General features: G+C 46.1%; 1 protein-coding gene across 2 annotated transcripts in view; it reads left to right on the plus strand.

Moving 5' to 3' along the window:
- Positions 1–21,281, plus strand: part of LOC147238479 (pyruvate carboxylase, mitochondrial-like) — a 231,539-nt gene that overhangs the window by 170,218 nt on the left and 40,040 nt on the right. For both annotated transcript variants that reach the window (XM_086197046.1, XM_086197045.1), the window contains exons 13-19: positions 1,962–2,106; positions 2,196–2,285; positions 3,808–4,029; positions 11,012–11,168; positions 13,829–14,069; positions 15,413–15,580; positions 16,096–16,177. In XM_086197046.1, the coding sequence (XP_086053172.1) occupies positions 1,962–2,106; positions 2,196–2,285; positions 3,808–4,029; positions 11,012–11,168; positions 13,829–14,069; positions 15,413–15,580; positions 16,096–16,177 (1,105 nt within the window). The remainder of the gene's footprint in view (positions 1–1,961; positions 2,107–2,195; positions 2,286–3,807; positions 4,030–11,011; positions 11,169–13,828; positions 14,070–15,412; positions 15,581–16,095; positions 16,178–21,281) is intronic.

Here is a 21,281-nt window from a genome sequence, read left to right on the forward strand (position 1 = left end):
TCTGGATCCAGGCTTGTTTTTTGAGGAGGGTTTAATTCCTGCTACTTTAAAGGACTGAGGGATGGACCCAGATACCAGTGCCACATTGATCATATCTAAGAGGGAGGGGCTAACGAGGGTAGAGAGTCTTGGAGCAGCTTAGTTGGGATGGGGTCGAGGAGACAGGTGGAGGTTTAGAGGAGGACATTATTGAACTGAGCTCATGAAGGCTGATGGGAGAAAAACTGTCCAAGTGTGTGTCTGGTCCTCCAGCTGCCTCTAAGGTTCTGGGTTCTAGGTGCCATGTTGTCAGCTGATGGCAGCAGGAGAAGAAGTTTCTCTCTAATCAGGAGAATTTTGTCATTAAAGAAATCCATGAACTCTTTGCTGCCCAGGGAAACAGGACTACTTGGTTCAGTAGAGCTGTGGTTCTCCGTCAGTCTGGCTCCAGGACTGAAGAGGAACCTGGGTTGTTCTTGTGTTCCTCTCTTAGTGCTGAGTAGTCAGCTGCTCTGGTTCTACCAAGGGCTTTCTTCTAGGTTCTAAGGCCATCTTGCCAGACTACATGTGACTCCTCCAGTTTGGAGCAGCGCCATCTTCTCTCCAGTTTCTGAAACAGATCCAGGGTTACATAACTTCAAGGTCACCACCATTAAGCTTCAGGCTTCTTGTGTTTCCCCTGGTGACCTTTAATGACCTGTATGACCTCTGTTGGCACCTTTAGACTCTTGTTAGCGCACACATTTTTAAGACTCTCAACCACTCCAACATCTACCAGTCTGGTGTTTGCTGGTGGATCTGATGTGCTCCAGTGACATATTGAATTAAGCAATAAGGGAATGGATGCTCAACAGTGTTGAAATTACTTCTCTTCTAGTGACGACTGTCTCTCTTACACACACTTCCTGAAGAAGCTCAACTCTTGCGAGACTTCTGAATGAGACGTGAGCTCAGGTGTGGTTTACATGCTGATGTCACACACACCAGTGTAAGCAAACACTTCTCGTGGACCAAGTTTGAACTACTCAGTTGACTAGACTATATTAGAATCATTCTGGTCAGTTTTCTGGCTAAATATTGGAATTGCTCCTGTAATGTTTGTCCCTGGGCAGCCCGGTGGAGCAGTGGTCCTCACTGTGGCCCCCCAGCAAGAAGGTTGTGGGTGGAGCCCCGGCTGCAGCACAGGATCTTTCTGTGTGGAGTCTGCATGTTCTCCCTGTTCCTGCTGGGTTCTCTCTGGTACTCCAGCTTCCTCCACAGTCCAAAGACATCAAGAGGGGACCAGGTTAATCCAGACTCTAAATTGACCGTAGGCGTGGCTGGGAGAGCCGATGGTTGTCTGTCTCTATGTGTTGGCCCTGCCATGGACTGGTGACCTGTCCAGGGGGAAGGCTGCTGGGATAGACTCCACCCCCCCCCCCCACCCTGAATAGGAGAAGAGGGAGAACATGGAGGGATGGAGGGATGGATTTTTGTCTCTATCACTCTTTTTAGTCCCAGTGGGACCCAGATCGCGACTCATCCCTCCAGCAAAACTCCCTCTCCTCCTTTCTTGACATTAACTTCTCCATCCTCCTCTTCCTGTCAGCCCTCCTCATCTTTTTACTCCATCTGTGCTTCCTCCGCCTCTCTCCAGTAATTAAAACAAGCTTACATGAGTGAAAAACATCAACAGATCAAATAAAGGAATTAACTAACAATTGCGTCTCCTGCCTCCTGTAGTCTCTTGCTCTCCTTGTTAATTCACAGAGCTTAATTGGCGTGACAATACTTTAGAGGCAAACAACATGAAAATAGAAATGGAATATAATTGCTTTCAACAGTTGAATGTCTGCTTGTGTGTGTGTGTGTGTGCGTGCGTGTGTGCGCGGTTTTTTGAATGTGGTTTCAATACTTCATGGACCCAGATGTCTCTGATGTCTCTGTTCTTCAGAGCCAGATTCAGAAGCGTGTGCTGTTTCTCCGTCTGTTTCTCTGTCTAGACCAACATCCCTTTCCTCCAGAACGTGTTCTCCAACCATCAGTTTCTCCACTCCACCGTGGACACCCAGTTCATCGATGAGAACCAGGAGCTGTTCAACCTCAAACCCACTCAGAACCGAGCCCAAAAACTGCTGCACTACCTCGGTGAGTGGAGATGCACTCTCGCTGAGCCACTCCACTTGGTTCAGCTTGAAATGGCCTCATGGTCCTCTCTGTATTTGTACTTCCTCTAGGTCATGTGATGGTAAATGGACCAACCACACCCATCCCAGTGAAGGCTAAGCCCTCGTCTACAGACCCTGTAATCCCTCACGTTCCCATGGGTATGTCAATCAAATACTTGATCACAGTACTTTGCTCACCAAAGCTGACAAGACCAGTGGTTACGGCTGTAATCATTCGACAATTGGTAACCCTCACTGCCTTATAACATCGGGACTCATTTAGCTGGGCACTACTACTGCGAGTGTGATTACGTTTCATGTCCTTTGGAGCACTGTGCTACAAATCTAAGCACTGGTAGAACCTAGGGGTACTGGGGATAAAAGCAGCAAGCAAATGACAAATGGGCCGTCCAGCCCTCAGGTAGCTTCAGGCTGCGAAGGCCCCTGCTAATTGGCTCCGTTTACCACTCGGGGAGCGAAAGGCTTCTGGCCCCGAGTGCTGGGCCGAGCCATGAGTACAGCCCTGAGGGGTTCTTGGTGCTCTCCTGGCGTTAAATCTCAGAAGCCAGCAGAGCTCCGATGAGCTCCTTCAGGCCAGTAGGATTGACAGTCGGCCATCAATCACCCTTCAGAGTTGTGTATGTAACGTCAGACATCCGGTCCCCTGCCCTGCATGTTCGCCACACTGCCAGCACGTACGTCTGCTGAGGAGGTTGTGCATCTCGAGTGGTGACTCAAATTTTGGTATGAGGAATTTGAGATTAATCTCAGGGATTACAAATGTAGCATAAGGCTGACATTTATTCCATTTATATCGTGTTTTGATGAACTCTCTTGTACTGATTAAGATTATTTTACAATCTCACGGCTGATTCGGTTTTGTTTTGTAATGTAATTTTGCTGGAGGTGCGAACAGGCGTGAAATTCACATAAATGTATTTAAACAAACAGTCAGTTATGTGTGTGTGTGAGTGAAAGCTATCATGGCCACCCCGCTTATTGCGTCTGAGACCACACAAACACATGTACCTGAACACACACACAGATATTCTACAGAAGACGCCCCCTGTGTGGTGATGAGGTAGTTGCTTGCAGTGCGACACGCACACTGGCATACCTAAAGCCTCGTAATGAGATTTGTAATGTGCTTATTTTCTATTTTTCATTCAATTGCGGGATTGAGAGAAGAGAGGGATTAGGGCAGTATTATCACACTCTGCGGGGGGAGGGGGGGACTGGGGTCATGAAAGGAGGACAGTGATGGTTTGGTCAGTGTCTAATCTTGATGAGACAGGTAAGGACAGGTGGGATGACCTGGGGGACTAAACAGTGGAGGAGAAAGAGTCGGTCCAGATTGTTAGACAGCAGACATGAATGACTGAAGCAGGTGGACCTGGACTGATCAGTGATCAGTCCAGGTCCACCTGCTTTCTGGATTGATTTGACAGAGGAGCCCCCCAGAGGTTCGTTGCGCAATCTAAAATTCTTACATGTCTTCTGGTCCACAAAAACTCTTAATTTATACAAATGCGGATGGATTTAGATGGAAATTCCGGTATTTTCACCCATCAGTTGCAGTAGACGGCAGCTCATTCCTTTTAGCACTTCTTCAGTTTATAGAATCTTCTATAAACTTTCTTTCTCTCTCCATCATCACTCCCCTCCATCCCTGTACGACTAGGCGATCCTCCTGTGGGTTTCCGTGACGTGTTGCTACGTGACGGCCCCGAGGGCTTCGCCAAGGCCGTCCGCACCCACCAAGGTCTGTTGCTCATGGATACAACTTTCCGAGATGCCCACCAGTCGCTCCTGGCAACCAGGGTCCGCACACACGACTTAAAGAAGATCTCGCCATTTGTCAGCCACAACTTCCACAATCTTTTCAGCCTGGAGAACTGGGGAGGTCAGTCAGTGCTGAAAAACTCACAAATGATATTCCAATAAATGTACAGTAAACACACTGCAATATTTCAAAAGATTGTCATAATGGCACTGTAGCAGTCATCATCTTAAATAATGGAGGCGTCTGAAGAGCCTGGACCTTCTTGTAGCAATTCTGTATTGGAACTATGAGAACGGGTGTCGGATGTAATCACTAGAAAAGACTAGTAAAACACTGCTACAAAAAAAGTACCGTCAAACATTTCACTGCCTACTGGTAGCGCGGTTTAAAAACATATTGTCAAATCATCTAAAACGTCACACTACCATTTAAGTGAGTTTAGACGTAAAGTTTAGACTTTCAAAAACTGATAAATCTCCTTTCAGTCAACATTGAGCTCACTTTCTTTTGGGATCAATGATGCAAGCGCATTAATAAAGTTTCCTATTGTTATATTTTTCCAGCTAAATGTCATTAATATCAGATAGCATCACATTTGGTGGCTGAGCCTTAAAGATGTTAATTTTTTACTCAGTTTCGTTTCAAAATGACTGATCACAATTTAAAAAACTACATATTATTCACCTGGTGCTGCGTTCAGGTCCTAGAGGCTTGTTTGGAATCCTCAGCACAGCTTCGAAGAAATAAAGGGCAACAAGATGCCAACTGAGTACAGGTCAGTGAATCTGTGTAATTCTAGCTCTGGCTAGGCTAGGTCTGGCTAAGTTAGCTCTAGCTAGGCTAGGTCTGGCAAAGCTAGCTCTAGCTAGGTGAGCAAACAGACTGCAGTCTAACACTACAGCTGCTCTGTCACAGTGACAGTTGTCTGGTCGTACCTGACAATGTTATTGTTCACACACACAATGTGGTCAACTAATTTCATGAGCTGCAGTGGAAGCAGCAAGGAAAGCCTTGAACTTGAAGGTAATCTTTGAACTGTAGCCAGGGATGATGAGACAGAAAAGGGAAGTAAAAATTTCTGTCTGTCCTGCCAGTTCTCCCACAGAGAGCTTGTGCTTGAACTGCAGTGCAAGGCTGGTTTGAAATTTCAATTAAATCTTTTCAAGGTCAAAAACCCTTTAAGGGAGAGTATATTTTTTCTCCCAATATATTTAAGCATGAGTACATGATTGAAATGAGATGTTGAATACTACTTTTTGACATAATGATCCTGTTATGAGTTGATATTTGGAGGTTGCTTTTGTCTCTCTGAGGTAAGAATAGCAGTGGAGTGTGTACGAATCACAGAGGAACGTCAGATGCTGGAGGATCCTCCCGAGACGTCTGTATTCGCTACACAATATGATTATGAGTCAGACAAATATCCAGTAAAAATAGAATCCTTGTGAAACCTCACTTTGACTATATTAGTTAACACTATCACCATATCTGTTCATATTCATGTTGGACCCTTAAAGAAACTGAGACAAGATGGAAGCATTTTATATTTTATAAATATATACTGTATATATATGAAGGGTGATACATGTTCTTATTCTGGAATTGTCAAGTACCCTCAGACGATCTGCTAGTGGATGTGATTGCTGCGCTGAATACAACACCAATGGCAACCATCACAGAGACCAACAAGCTGATTGACAGTTAGGCAACAGTCGTACTGGAGATGCTTGGGTACCACCTAGACATGGACATGGTGCATAAGAAAAGATGCCCTCCATGGAAGAGAAGGATAGAGGCCAAAATATGGGATCATTTACTGGCCGAGAGAGGAGATAGAAGCCACAGACGTCAAGACCGAAAAGCTCCTTCCCTTGCATGGAGGGTTTCACCCAGCATCCTGAGGCTGTAGACTAGGTGGAAAGAGGGAGGACAAGGACTCGTGAGCATCAGAGACAATGTCCAGGATGAAAAATAAAAAAATGCAAGAATATATCGAGAAGATGGCCCCTCAGGACGACTGCTCAGTGAATGCCTTAGACGGTTGAAACCTGATGAGAGTGAGGAGGGAGAGGAGCAAGATGGATGGACAAGCACCTACACAGCATGTACAACCACCAGATTGAGGAAGTGGCTGATATCAAGAAGACCTCCCAATGGCTGGAACACGCTGGAGTGAGAGACAGCACAGAGGCACTGATCATGGCAGCACAAGAGCCATGGGGGCCAAGGACTACCACACCAGACAGAAGGTGTAAGGATGCTCCTGAGACAGTCCAGCACATAGTAGCGGAGTGGACGACGCTAGCTGCAAAAGAGTACATGGAGAAGCACAACCAAGTGGCGAGGCTAGTGTACAGAAACAACTGTACCCAGTATGGACTAGAAGTACCAAGATCCCCATGGGACGAACCACCAAAAGTGGTCGAGACCAACAGGGCTAAGGTGCTGTGTGACTTCAGCTTCTAGACTGACGAACAGCTACTGGAGAACCACCCGGACTTAGTAGTGGTGGACAAACAGCAGAAGAGGGCAATGGGGATGGATGAGGTGATACCAGCTGACGCCAACATCAGGAAGAAGGAACATGGGAAGGTTGAGAAGCACCAGGGGTTAAAAGAACAGGTAGAACGAATGTGGAAGGTCAAGGCTGACGTGGTCCCAGTGGTAGCAGGAGCACTTGGGGTGGTGACCCCCAAAGTGGGAGAGTGGCTCCAGCAGATTCCAGGACATATATATATATGGAGTGGTTTGCCCACTCCAGGTCGGGGGAGGTCCTACCTCAGGTGGAGGAGTTTAAAGGTGCTATAGAGAGGTTGAACGGGGTATTTATTCTTGTTCTGTGGTGTGATATCTAACCCCACAAAAATGGTTGGGTCTGTAATGGCTCAGAAGCTTCCTAAAAGGCTCTCTGAAACCGCTATGTTACCATGTTGGGTTTAGAATGCGTCGTTTGTCCCTATTGGGGTCGTTTCTGACCTTATCTGGCAACTTCATTATTTATGCAAGTGCATGAGTTGACGGCGATCGGTTGCCATTGTTTATCTGGCAACCTCATTTAACTACTACTCGGTGATTGGCTGCCCTCACTGTCACTGAATAGAAGGTACTCCCACTTTCTCAGCTAACTGTCGCCGGTGCTAAGTGTGACTGCTACTGTCAATTGACAACATTCCATATCATACAACAACATTCGTAAGATAAGATACCAAGTAGCCATGGCCCATTCGCGGATCCAGCTGTGTATGCAGTGGCGGGGTGGCCGTCGGGACAACCGGGAGTTTTCCTGGTGGCCTGGCCCCTTGGTAGCCTGCCTGGCTGGCGAGATTCCATTCCCCTCAAGCCAGGCCAGGCCAGCTAGCGACAGACAGCGCAGATAAAACAAAGGTCTCAATTCTTTCGAGGCCATTCATTCAATCAATCTGCTCAGTCAGTGCTGCTGCTGCAGGCTCCAGTTTGTGTCACGCGAGCAACACGAGAGAGTTGCACTCACTTGGCTCGTTCGCATAATCGTCCCCTCCCGAAATATGTCGAAGGGGCGTGTTTGAAAGGGGTGGGTTCAGTGTGTGCGAGTGTGTGTGGGGGGGCACTGACTGAACTGTGACGTAACACTTCAGCCAAAATCGCATTGGTCCACTTTCCTGCAGCGATTCAAAAAAGGGGAGATACTTCAAACAGAGGTTATGACACTGCCTCACACTTCTGTGTCTTCCCCACAACTGGGGGACGTTGAATAAACACAAAAAACATAAAAACGATGATTTTCATTCTGGGGGACCTTTAAGTATCTTGGGGTCTCGTTCACGAGTGAGGGTAGGATGGAGTGGGAGATTGACAGGCGGATTGGGGTGGTGTCTGCAGTGATGCGGGTGCTAAACCAGTCCGTTGTGTTGAAGAGGGAGTTTAGCCAAAAGGCGAGGCTCTCGATTTACCAGTCAATCAACGTTCCAACCCTCACCTACGGTCATGAGCTCTGGGTCATGACTGAAAGAACAAGATGGTGAATACAAGCGGCCAAAATGAGTTTCCTCCTCAGGGAGGCTGGGCTCTCCTTTAGAGACAGGGTGAGAAGCTCAGTCCTTCAGGAGGGACTCAGAGTACAGCTGCTGCTACTCCATGTAGAGGAGTCAGTTGAGGTGGTTCAGGCATCTGGTGAGGACGCCTCCTGGAAGCCTCCCTCAGGTCCCCGAGGCCGACCCAGGACACGCTGGAGGGATTATATCTCTAGGCTGGCCTGGGAACGCCTCAGGATTCCCCCGGAAGAGCTGATGGAAGTGGCTGGGAGAGGAGCCCAGTCTGGGCTTCCTTACTGAGCCTGCTTATATATATATATATATATATATATATATATATATATATATATATATATATATATAGTCAGTCTGGAAAACTGTAAAAACTTTGAATGCGTCCCGAGTGCAGTCGTAAAAACTATCAAGCGCCATGATGAAACCGGCTCACATGAGGACGGCCCAGGAGAGGAAGACCAAGAGTCTCCTCTGCTCTTGAGGAGGAGTGCATCCCAGTCCCCAGCCTCAGAAATCACCAGTTAACAGCTCGTCAGACTGGAGCCCAGATAAACGCCTTAGAGTTCTGGTAGCAGACACGTCTCCACACCAACTCTTAAGAGGAGACGGCCACAGTCAGGCCTTGATGGTCCAACAGCTGGTCGGAAACCATGACCTAGGAGAAGCAACCAGCAGAGGAGATTTGTTTGGACCAGAACCACAAGGAGTGGACATGAGACCAGAGGACATCTGGGCTTTGGTCTGATGAGTCCACATTTGAGATCTTTGGTTCCACCACCGTGTCTTGTGGGACACAGAAAAGGTGGAGGGACGGTCTCTACATGCATGGTTCCCACCGTGAAGCATGGAGGAGGAGGTGTGATGGTGGTGGGGGGGGCTTTACTGGTGACACTGGTGGGGATTTATTCAAACTGAAGGCCCACTGAACCAAAATGGCTACCACAGTATCCTGCAGCAACACGCCATCCCGTCCGGACCTCATGAAGCTCATGGAGAGAACGCCAAGAGTGAGCAGAGCAGCAGTCAGAGGGAGGCTGTTTCGAAGAACCTAGAACATAGAACCTGTTGGAGTTAGTTCATGATTTGTTGTCTACATTATTCCAGATGTGTTCATTCATAGTTTTGATGCCTTCAGTGAGAACCTACAATGTAAACAGTCAAAATGAAGGAAACCCATTAAATGAGAAGGTGTGGCCAAAGTTTTGACTGGTAGTGTGTATATTTATATAAAAGATAAAACCGTGAATGACCACAGAGAAATGACCACATGACTATTGAACACTGTCATCCCGACATTGCCTCTGTCTTGTCACGCTGCAGTCTTAGATAGGGAATATTGCTTTCACATGTTTCAGCTGCTTGGAGGCAGAATGAATCATTGAAGAGATTAAGCCTGTGAAAACCCTTTGAGGATTAAGTCCCTTCCTGATATAGGGTTCTTCCCTTCCCCTTGGAAGATGCACTGTTATGAATTGGGTCACATAATGTAGCTGTATGGTTCCGCGTGTCTGTTCACCGTTAGAACATCTATCAGATTTTAGATTGTTAAGCTTCCAAAGCCAATACTTTACTGCCATGTTATTCCTGTTTCCTCAGTGAGTTGTTAAAAACAGATAAAACACACACACACAGACACACACACACACATACGTGCGATCTCATTGGGTCTCCCAGAGGATCTGGTGCAGATCTGGTCCAGCCCCAGACAGCAAAGGAATGCAGATGAGAGACGACATTGAGATGATTTGTCAGGACACACTGACGCAGCACTGCTGGGGTGTGTGTCTGTGCCACCATTCAAATTATTGATAAACTTAACAATATATATATATATATATATATGCACATATATGTGTATATATATATATATATATATATATATATATATATATATGCACATATATGTGTATATATATATATATATATATATATATATATATATATATGCACATATATGTGTATATATATATATATATATATATATATATATGCACATATATGTGTATATATATATATGCATATTTATATATATGCATATTCATATATATACATATACATATATATGCATATATATGCATATTCATATATATACATATATGCATATATATGCATATTTATATATATACATATATATGCATATATATGCATATTCATATATATACATATATATGCATATATATGCATATTTATATATATATATATGATTATAAGACGAACTGAAAACATGGTTCTTAGAGTTAGCTGATTATTGCAGCAGAAAGACGCTTCTAGATCTTGGAGCGCGGACCAAAGCAGGACTAAGGTTCACCTCCTTGTCTCTTGGTTCTCTGCGTGTTCATTTAGCTGTCGGTGGTTGTGGGCATGTCTCCACTGTCTGTGCAGAGGTGTTGCTGAGTGCTCTACCTCATTCGTGTTGTCATTATCAGAGTCAGTTCTGCTGTAACAGTTGAATCCAGACCTCAATCAGATTTGTGCTTGCAAAGAAACATGAATCCTGAATCTGCTCGACGTCGGATGGGATTGCTGGAAGCCATTTCCACTTTGAACCAGTAGTTAAGGAGAAGCTGACATCGGCTAAAATCCAAGTCAAGTGGAAAAACTAAAAAGTGATGGAGGTTTTTCAAGTCCAGTCCTGATCTTCAGATGGGGAAGAAGCTGTGCTTTGTATTCTGTCTGTGACCAAATCTGTGTGTGCTCAGAAAATTAAATGTAATGATGACAATGTTGGATCAGCAGAAAACTACTGGAGGCTTCAATATTTGTGGCTGATATGATAAATGGGTGTGAGATTCTCTAATCTACTCCCCCAGAAAGGGAAATGAGAGATTACTATCCTTCTGCTTCGCCTCTTCACCGGAAACATTTCTTATAAGTGATGTTCAAATGAAATGATGAAAGTGTTCGAATGAACAATGAATGTGCAAATATTATCAGATATTTTATTTGAGCGTCCATTTTGGTGCGCGTGTGTTTGCTGGGAATACGATAAGTTTGATGTATTACTTTCTAGATTCTCAACTTCAGATCAAAGTTGGGCTGAGATGTGAGATGAAAGCTGAGCTAAACTTTGTGTGCAGGCGCTACCTTTGACGTGGCCATGAGGTTCCTGTCTGAATGTCCGTGGAGGCGTCTCCAGGAGCTGAGGGCTTTGATCCCTAACGTCCCTTTCCAGATGCTGCTGAGAGGAGCGAACGCCGTGGGCTACACGAACTACCCCGACAACGCTGTGTTCAAGTCAGTCTCGCTCACAAACACACTCTCGTGTTTATCATGCAAACGCTGGCGAGCTTACGGGCTTTAACAAGCCTTCTGACCCAAAAGAGCATGTAAATCTGGGTCTCTTCAACCGGGAGCTGATTCTGCATTGTTTGCATATCCTACACTCTAAATGTCCGTATTGAGCACTGCAGAGTATGAGCGGATGAGCTTGACTGTGCAGGATCAATACAGACAAGAACATCTAAGTGTTTGTGCAGCTCTGTGCTTTCTGACCCTGACCCTAAACCCTTTCTGACCCTGACCCTAAACCCTTTCTGACCCTGACCCTAAACCCTTTCTGACCCTGACCCTCATCCTAAACCCTTTCTGACCCTGACCCTCATCCTAAACCCTTTCTGACCCTGACCCTAAACCCTTTCTGACCCTAACCCTAAACCCTTTCTGACCCTGACCCTCATCCTCAACCCTTTCTGACCCTAACCCTAAACCCTTTCTGACCCTAAACCCTTTCTAACCCTAAACCCTTTCTGACCCTAAACCCTTTCTAACCCTAAACCCTTTCTAACCCTAAACCCTTTCTAACCCTAAACCCTTAATAACCCTAAACCCTTTCTAACCCTAACCCTAAGAGAACCCTCAGCCTCAGAAGTGCTCCTGAGTGACCATGAAACTTCATGGCCATCTTTATTCTGCATCATATGCATAATGAGGTGGAAGTGATGGAAGTAGCATCAGTATTTATCGTGATCCCTATCTAATGACACAATTTAACAAAAGAACAGAAAGTCTGTGACTTCCAATTAAAACAGCAATGCAATAAAAAGGATTTATTCTACCAAGAAGGGAGAGCTGCATCATTATATACAGTATGTAGTATCCTGGCATAGTTTTGTTGTTCATAATTTTAAGGTCCAGGAAAGAACCACATCCATGTGAAAGTGATCTGGTTTTGGATCTGGGGCTCATAGGCTGGAATAAGATGATGTCAGGGCTCAGGGACCAGCACGGCTCAGGTGCTGGAGGGCTGTCTGAGGTTGTCACTGGTCTGATCTCCAGCTCTGCTGAAGTCAAAGTCAACTTTATTGTCAAATATACACTACGTGCATGACATACTGCATAGCTGAAATGTCAGTCCTCCTGGACCCACGGTGCCAAAGAGGCAGAAACAGGATAAAGACAAGAATAAATAGACAACTTTTGAAGTAACCCTTCAACATTTGGCATACAAGGCACTGATGGAATTTCCTGAGGTAGCGCGGTAAAGTGCAAATAGTTCCCTGCGTCCCAGTGCCGCCATCACCGTCTAAATGTATGTGAGTGGTTTATAGACTGCGTACATGCAGTTGGTGCCTGAGTACCTTTAACAGGAAAAACCCTTTGGAATACCTTCCAGCAGCAGCTGCCAGTGCAGTACATCCGTGGTTCATGTCCATCAAGAGTAGCAGGAAGGCAGGTTTCTGAATATATTCCAGTAGATATACAGTACAATTACTACAGCACATCTAACAGTCAGTCAGTGAATCAGGTAAGTCTGCTCCACATGTTCCTGTACACCAGTACTGCATTTACAGGCCATAAATACCACTGTATACCTGTACAGGTATACGTATACAGGTAATCTCAGTCCCCCTCTAACAAATTAACAGTACTTTTTCACGAACCCCCCTCAATTATTCGTCCCCTCTCCCTTCGTGCCTCCATCCAAGCCCTTGTGACCCCTCCTCAGGTCCTCATCTCCCTCCCAGCGCCATCGGGGGGCTGTCACTGAAAATGAGCACGGTTGTGAGTCGTTGCCATCTGGCTCTTGATCCTCCGTTCACTGCTTGGACCTCGACATTCTCAGTGCAGCAGCCTGAAGCCAAATGGCCTGAGCGTCTTCCTTAACTAAATCTACTCAAAGTATAATTTCATCTCGCTTAATTGATTTAAAGTATGTTTCTCAGGGGCTGAGTACAGTAGACTGCAGCGGGGGGGTTCCAACGCCTGAGATACAAAAGAGCCGTTTGACTGCTAACCAGAAGTTTTGGTCTCTTTGAAATAAAAGAATGGTTTTGATAGAAAAACAAACTTTCTGATAAACAGACTGAGAGCAATATGTAGGACACGTCAGGGGTTTGCTTTTGGAGCCAAACACACTAAACAGTAGTTGCATGTATTGTAGTGCGAATAAACACTGGACACACGGATGAAGGACTGCTAATCCTCTCATGGCGCAGCATCAATTGCGTTTATTTGCCAAAACAAAAACACTCTCAGTGTATGCAAATACTGCATTCACACAGTTACAATACCCAAATTACTGCATGAAAAACCTGATTAAGATAGCAGCTCCAAGGTAATAATGGGAGGGATTTTCCTCTCGCAGCCCAGATAACGAGGTGGGTATACTTCTCCTCTTACTGGGCTCCTCAGGCTGCGCGAGCCGCTTTTCATGGAACGAGAGGAGAAACCAGGTACGCAGATATTCATGAGTGCTGATATGGAGATGGATATAAACAGCTTATCCCTGCTCAGATGTCAGCTATTATCTGTGTGTGTGTGTGTGTGTGTGTGTGTGTGTGTGTGTGTGTGTGTGTGTGTGTGTGTGTGTGTACACAGTGCTGTCTTTCTCTATTTTTGTCTCCCATTTGGTAAAAGAGAAAATGAGTCTCTAATTTTAATCTGTCACTCATCAGGTTCTGTGAGGTGGCCAAGGAGAACGGCATGGACATCTTCCGTGTGTTTGATTCCCTGAACTACCTACCCAACATGCTGCTGGGCATGGAGGCTGCTGGAGCAGCGGGCGGCGTGGTGGAGGCCGCCATCTCCTACACGGGTGATGTCTCCGACCCAATGAGGCAGAAGTACTCCCTGGATTACTACCTGAAACTAGCGGACGAGCTGGTCAAAGCTGGAACGCACATCCTGTGTATCAAAGTAAGGAAGTAAAACAGGTGTCATGCTCCAGCTGAAAGGTTCTGCCCCCCCGCTCGGTAGTCAGATTAACCCTAACCTGCTGGACGGAACTGGTCCCACAAACAGGCTCAGAGGCAACAAGGCAGCTTTGGAGCTTTCTTGTGTTTCTTGGTTTCATTTGTCCTAAAACTCCATTGGCAGGTCAGACTTTCTAACTGGCTGCTGTATATTTATCTGTTTATGCACTTCCTCATGAGAAGCGCTCCCTAAATCCTGGACCCGCATGGCTTTCCCAGGTCGGGGTGGACTTGTGGTGGACCAATGTGATGCTCCCAGGTCAGGGTCCACCAACCATGGTGGGTTAGGGTCCCCCGACTGTCTGGAGCCTGTAACATTTGAGTGTTTCTTTCTCTAATTGTAGAGTGAATAAATACAACACAGTATACAGCAAGCATCTCTAGTACTGTGATTACTGTGTTACTAGTTAAAGTCCTAGCACTGGTACAAGCAAGATTGTTGCTCCTGTTGTGGTGACGAGACCCCTGGACGCCAACATAATCAGATGCGTCTTGATTCATGCTCAGCAGCAAGCTAAGATCTATTTGTCATGACCTGGCTCAACGGTCACAACGAAACGAGACCGCACCACGGTAACATTACAAACAAAGGTATTTATTCAACCAAATTATACCTAATCAAGCTGAATTGGAATTACAAAGGAACCGTTAATGAAATGAGATGTGGAAAATCAGTAGGATCAGTTGTGTAGTGTGTGGATGGGCGTGTGCTGGTGAACAAAACAAGAGGGAAATCAAACCAACAGAACCAAACAAACCACCAGAGCCCCCACGGTGTGGCTGGAGGAGAAGGGAGACAGAGGCTGAGTGACGGCAGGGGCTGAAGTCACCTCAGCCACACAGGGCCCAGGTGTGCTAGGAAATCACTGCACCTGCAGGAGAGAGACACAAGGACACGCCCACCAGCCAACACACAGACAGACACAGATGACACGGGACCTGGGGCATCACAATCTCACACAAAAACCTAGAGATCAGACACACACACGCACACACACACACACTCCCTCTTTACATGTGCATTTAAAACAATCTATTTTCAACCAATGTGACAGAAACAACCGACACAGAAAAACAAAAACTCACATCATCCTTCAAAATAAAACCCTAAATAACTGAATTAAAATGAACTTGTCTTCTTTTGCCAACATTTCCCATATTAAATCATTAGTGATTAAATATGTCAATGAGCTTCCCGGGTTGGGGTTAGGGTTGGCATCTCTGCTGCTGCTCGTTACCAGATCAGTCAGAGCAACTGCTTCCTGTTGTCTGGTCTCCTCTCTCCAGGACATGGCCGGCCTGCTGAAGCCAGAATCAAGCAAGCTTCTGGTCGGCGCTCTGAGGGACCGTTTCCCAGACGTGCCCATCCACGTACACACTCACGACACCGCTGGCGCTGGTGTAGCTGCCATGCTGGCCTGTGCTGGGGCTGGAGCTGACGTGGTGGATGTGGCGGTGAGTTGGTATTTACCAAGTCCAGGTGACTAGAAGACACCAGAAGGGCCCTCATGTCCTCTAGAAGCTGTTACTGCTTGACATTACAGCTCTTTATTGCTGTATTTAACAATTTTTCTTTGCTCCATAATGCCACATATATGAAACAAGATATTTGGTGTCTGCAGGGTGTATCTACAATGTAGCAAGCAGTGAAATAAAGAAAGAACATTGAATAGAAGGTGTGTGGTAGCGTCCATGTAAGCCCAGGAACCTACACCAAGACATGCAGATGGGAAACAGACCAACCTGTCACAGATACGTGGATGTGTGAATACAGTTTTATTAGTTTCAGAATGTCTCATTGAATCTAATGCAGCTGGTTATCATGTACATAAACTCTCTGGAAACACACTGCAACGTCTTCCAAAATGGCACAATGTAGTACTTTTACTTTGATATAACACTGTAATACATGCTTGAACCAGTGAGTGTGGACCCAGGAGCACGCCTGTGTTACCAGTGTTTCTGTCCAGGTCGACTCCATGGCCGGAATGACCTCTCAGCCCAGCATGGGAGCCATGGTGGCCTGTGCCAAGGGGACCCATCTTGATACCGGTAACACATGGTTCTGTCTAAGAAGAACAGTTTGGAACAAATAGAAACTTTTAGTGTGTCTGATGCTACTGAGAACAGTTCTCATGCAGAAATGATTTCTGTGTTCTACAACCTGGGGGCATCGCTAATGAAGCCAGACGGACGATGCTCTCAGCTCAGTGACAGAGAGGCAGTAATGAGAGGAGGATGGAAGCGACAGCAGCGGCGTGATTGAGCACGCCACTCCCTTGTTTGAGTCTTGATCCATGAAATGATTCTGGATGAAATGATTGGTTCTACCTATACTGATGAGCCTGGTATTGTCAATTAACTGATGTAGAGGAATACAGTCGGCCACCAGAACTCAAATAGATCCACAACAAGAGTTTCGGTGTCTGTCCCAGCGAAGGCGTGAGACTGTCACAGGGTAAAGGGTGTGACAGGTATAGAGTGAAGGATCTCACCAGTTGAGGAGGAGTCCTCCACATGGGTCACGTGTGTGTGTGTCATCACCAATAACACACACACTCACACTCATCTCCAGCGTGCATTCTTGTCCAGAACATTTTCTTGGAACTTTAGCAACTCAAACCAACAACGATCGCTAAGTATGCCCAGAGCTGCAGTTTCACTCAAACCAGCTTCCTGCTCTGTCTCCTCCCTTTCCTGTCCCTGTGACACACCCTCTGTTATGGTGTTATGTGACAGTGTTGGATGCAACCCAGCATCTTCACTATCACTACTACAACTACTACTACTACTACTACTAGTACTACTACCACCACCACTGTTTTTATTCATCTCTCAAGACATCTGAGGAGGTCCAACCATAAGTAGAGGGATGAGCCCCCGGTTCCCCCTCCCACACTGATGGGCTCAGCAGGGAGAACTGTGCTAGACTGTGGAACAGCACTGTAGAAGGGTACTAGGGAGCCAGCTGTAAAAACTACAATAAAAAACAAGAATGTGTACATAGTTTGTTCGTCTGTACCGGATGGATGGATGGACAAGAAAATAAGAGAGTATTTATTCATGTTGGCTGTAACAGGTGAGTTACAGGACACAGGTTCGAGCTGGTGAGAACTACAATGACCTTTACGCTGTGATTCCTCTGGAGAACATGTAAAAGTCCTCTGGGTTCTCCCACACGTGTCAAGTTGCAGGTCCTGGATTAAAATACCAACATATGTCTTGAGAGAGTATGGTACGGACATTGCAAATGTTTTGCTGGCCGAATCTCCCACGTATTCATTCGCGGTCGCCTGCTACATTATCAACACTGACGGCCAAATTTTGTTTTTTTTCTGTTTTAATGTGTGAAGACTGCAGAGCTGCTCGGCCCCTCCCTCCTGCTTCTCTTTATCTCTCAAACACTTTGACAAGTGACCCGTGTGTGAAGTTCAATTAGTGTTAGAACCCACGCACGGCGGCGGCCAAGTGATACAAGCCCACAGAGCAGCAACCCGAGCTGAAAGCATCTTTTCAGCAGAACATTTCTGCTCTGCGTGCATAAACGTCTTCCCACAAGCAGCGGGCTGTGATAAGAGAGGTGGGCGGGGCTTAAGAAGGATGACGCTCAATGACAGATTCTATCATAATGCATGTTTGTGAGGGTTGATCACCCAGCAGACAATAGCAACACACACACAAGAATGTATTTGTGGTTCACTGTAAGAAGTGAGCCCTCCTTCCTGAAACTGACTGAATACAACAAGCCATGTGACCTGTCAGCTGACCAGTGGCAGAAAACGTGGCTCCCAGTATGTAGTTTCCTCACTGATGCCTGTTTTGTCGCTGCGGTTGTCTCACCGCTGTGATGCACACTCACTTATTTTAAGTTGTCAGGTCTTTCTTCTTCATCACATTGTGGGCTAAGCTCCGAGGACAGTGTCGCTGGTTTCTATGTCTGCTCAAGTGCAAAGTTCCAAAGAAAGAAGGTTTATGGGAGCCTGATTGTTGATTTGTCCAAAAAAAAGAATTCAGTTTTTTCACTTTTTCATGTTAGTTTAATAGAGACTCATTGAGACTGTTTGGCTTCCAAATCCCCGAAACCATGAACAAATGGACCTGGGCATTTTCAGCGGCTGTCGCTAAATCCCTGTATTCGCCGTGGTGATAGTGACGATGATGCTGAAGCCTAACCCTAACAATCCCACAGCAGGGAGCATTTCAGTGATAGCCCCCCCTCACAACACGCTACTGTGTGTGACTGCACGCATCCACACACCATTGAATGTAGCAGCTCCACATTTGCCCCCTGGAGAAGACCAATACTGCTCTGGGCAATTTAGAATGCAGGACCGAGCACAACACAACACAAGCATATTGAGGGGCAAAGAAGTCTTCCAGTTTTTAGACACAGTCCAGTTTCCTGCCAGAATATCAATTTGTGGGCTTCGCGCTCCCCAAGAGGGGAGAGAGGGAGAACGACATGCTTGTTACTCAAGAGTGAAATGTTTTAAGTCAGGCAGTTTATTCATGGAATTTCAATTTGCTTCACTCCAGGCTGAGAACGGGATACTGGATGCGCCCCCCCATGCCCATGCAATCACACTTATGCTCTATCCTGAAGTGACCCGTCTGCATTTGTGATTCATTCATTCATGGTGCTTTCACATGCAGACAAACACGTCTCACATTCATCTCTGTACATTTATAATCGAGCAGAGTACTGCTTCGTCCACACTCTCCTCTTCATCCCATCTCTGTTACCAAGTAATAATGAGTACTCCCCCTCCCTCATTGCTCTCATGTCTTTTCCTATCGCTACCTCTTTCATATCATCTCTCCATCCTCCTCCCCTTGCTCTCACCCAGTGACAAGGCTATTAACAGCACTTTACATGCCTCCTGCACTGCCTCCCCCTCCTCTCCCTCAGTATCTCTCCATCCTGAAGAAAAAACAAAAGCATCACTCCACTGGTTTAATTATGTGTGTCTAAGTTTTCTGTTTGTTCAGTTAGACACGTATGTGCGCGCACACATTCCTACAGTGGTCCTGCTTTTTCTCAGACATGCTGCTGAAACAATGCAGACATTTAAGGTGCAGCAGTCATCAAACCCACCACACAATGTAGGCACTGCAAGCACAAGCCCACTCACTCCTCCCAGTCCCAGACACCTCCATCATTTCTCTCCATTTGTCTTTGTTCAGTTTTCATTTCGGCATGAATCTTCTCGTCTCACTCATCTGTCTTCATCTGGGTGTCTAAGCGAGCTCTCATTGTCACATCAACCACAAATTGTGTATTTGTAGTGGTGTGCAGAACCTTTAATTTGCAAATGTTGTTTTGGGTGTTCAGTGTGTGTGTGTGTGTGTGTTTGTCTCAGGCATCAGTGAGTTTTAGCTGCTAATGAGTTGTGTATTGATGGCCCTTTGTCACTGCCAGGCAGCCATCGAGATGACGGATCTGTGGACGTGCACGCGCCTGCATCGCTGTATGTTTACTTGTGTAATGATTGATGCTTGGGGGACTTTAATCAGCAATCCAGAAATTCTCTTAATTTCACAACCTAACTACTGTACCTGACTGCAAAGGGAAACTGAGGTCATCATTGTTACTGTTGTGGCAAAAATGTGCACAAATTCATCAGACTCAGCCTGGTTGCTACACCTGCCGTCACCCCTCGTTGAAGCACCTTTCACGTAATTGAAGGCAGTTAATTTGACTTTTTGCTTTGGCTCATCTGTGCAGCTCTCACAGGTGTGTGTGTGTGTGTGTGTGTGTGTGTGTGTGTGTGTGTGTGTGTGTGTGTGTGTGTGTGGGGCTAATTAGGCCTCTCCTCAGAAAACTACAGCTTTGGTCTGGTTTGGCTGGCAGATGGTGCTCCTCAGCTGCTACAAGCAGCCCTGCAATGGCTCCTTGAAACTTTAACTTTGTGTTTTGAAATCATTAAAAACTGCATCACATCCTTTTACTTGGTGAGGAGTCAAAAAACCGGTTTGATAAAAACAGAGGCTATAAGGATGAAAATGTAGAAGTGCCTTAAATGTTGTTTCTTACAAATGGCCAGCAGGGGGCAACTCCAGTGTTTGCATGAACATACTAAGAGTCTGTTTATGAGTCTGCTAGTGCACATCTTCAAATACTCAGTGAACTCGGTGGTCTTCTGAACTCATGTTAAATGTGTCCGTCCAGGAAGAAGCCTGTTTGTTGACAGTTTGGTAACAGTACTTGCCAGTGCCCCCTAGCATTCTTCATCTTCTCTCCTCTCTCAAGCCTCTGACGTTTCATCTGCCTCAGGTGCAGCTGGGTTTAGAAGCGTGTATACTTGTAGCGTCTTTGTCCTCTCTGCCTGGTTGGTGTTGCAGGATACCCAAAATTCCTTTTTGAACCTCTTCCACTTATCTCCAATATTCTTGTCTAACGCCACGGAATGGATCTGTCTCTGTACATTTCTGACACGATGTATTATTTGGACTCTGTGTCCTCTCAGAATAAATGGTATATTCTCACATACTGCGCCCTGTGCCCCCAAAACCCACAAATAGGGTTAGGACTTTTGTCATGTCTATGCATCCACATACTCCTTCAAGCAAATGTCCGGTTTCAACTCACCAATCCATTGTGGTGAGGCACGACAGCCCGCTCATCACTGCTTAGGACCGAAGTCAAAGTTGTAACCGTACCAAACCGTACCGAAGTGCCATGTGCTGAAAGTCTCAAAAAAGCATAAAATATGGCAACTGGACTAACCTCGTGTGAGGCTTCTTCAGTTTTGAATCCTGGTGGGGAATATCAGCTATATATGTACCAGGAGGGTGGTGGCAAAAAACGAAAAACAGCTCATACGACCCGAAACCAATGACTGGTCAGGTGTCAGTGAGAGTCGTTGGCCTGGCTGGGCTGTCGTTTCCTCTCCCAGCCCTCTCTGGAGGGTCGTTGGGGTCACCTGGCTGCAGGTGAGAATGAAGGCTGCTCCTCCTTGGGAGGGATCTAAGCACAGCATTGTAAGTGGGAGACAAGTGATGTCTGAGGCCTCCTCCTCTGTTCAAAGATGGCCGTTCTAGTTTGACATGAATGGCTTCCTTCACACCTCTCTCAAACCACCTGTCTTCTCTGGCTAGAACGCGTGCCTTGTGGTCATCAAAGGAGTGCCCCTTCTCCTTGAGATGGAGGTGGACC

This window comes from Aulostomus chinensis, chromosome 24 (genome assembly GCF_037954235.1).
Source record: "Aulostomus chinensis isolate RoL2024-O1b breed Wild chromosome 24, RoL_Achi_v1.0, whole genome shotgun sequence".
NCBI lineage: Eukaryota > Metazoa > Chordata > Actinopteri > Syngnathiformes > Aulostomidae > Aulostomus > Aulostomus chinensis.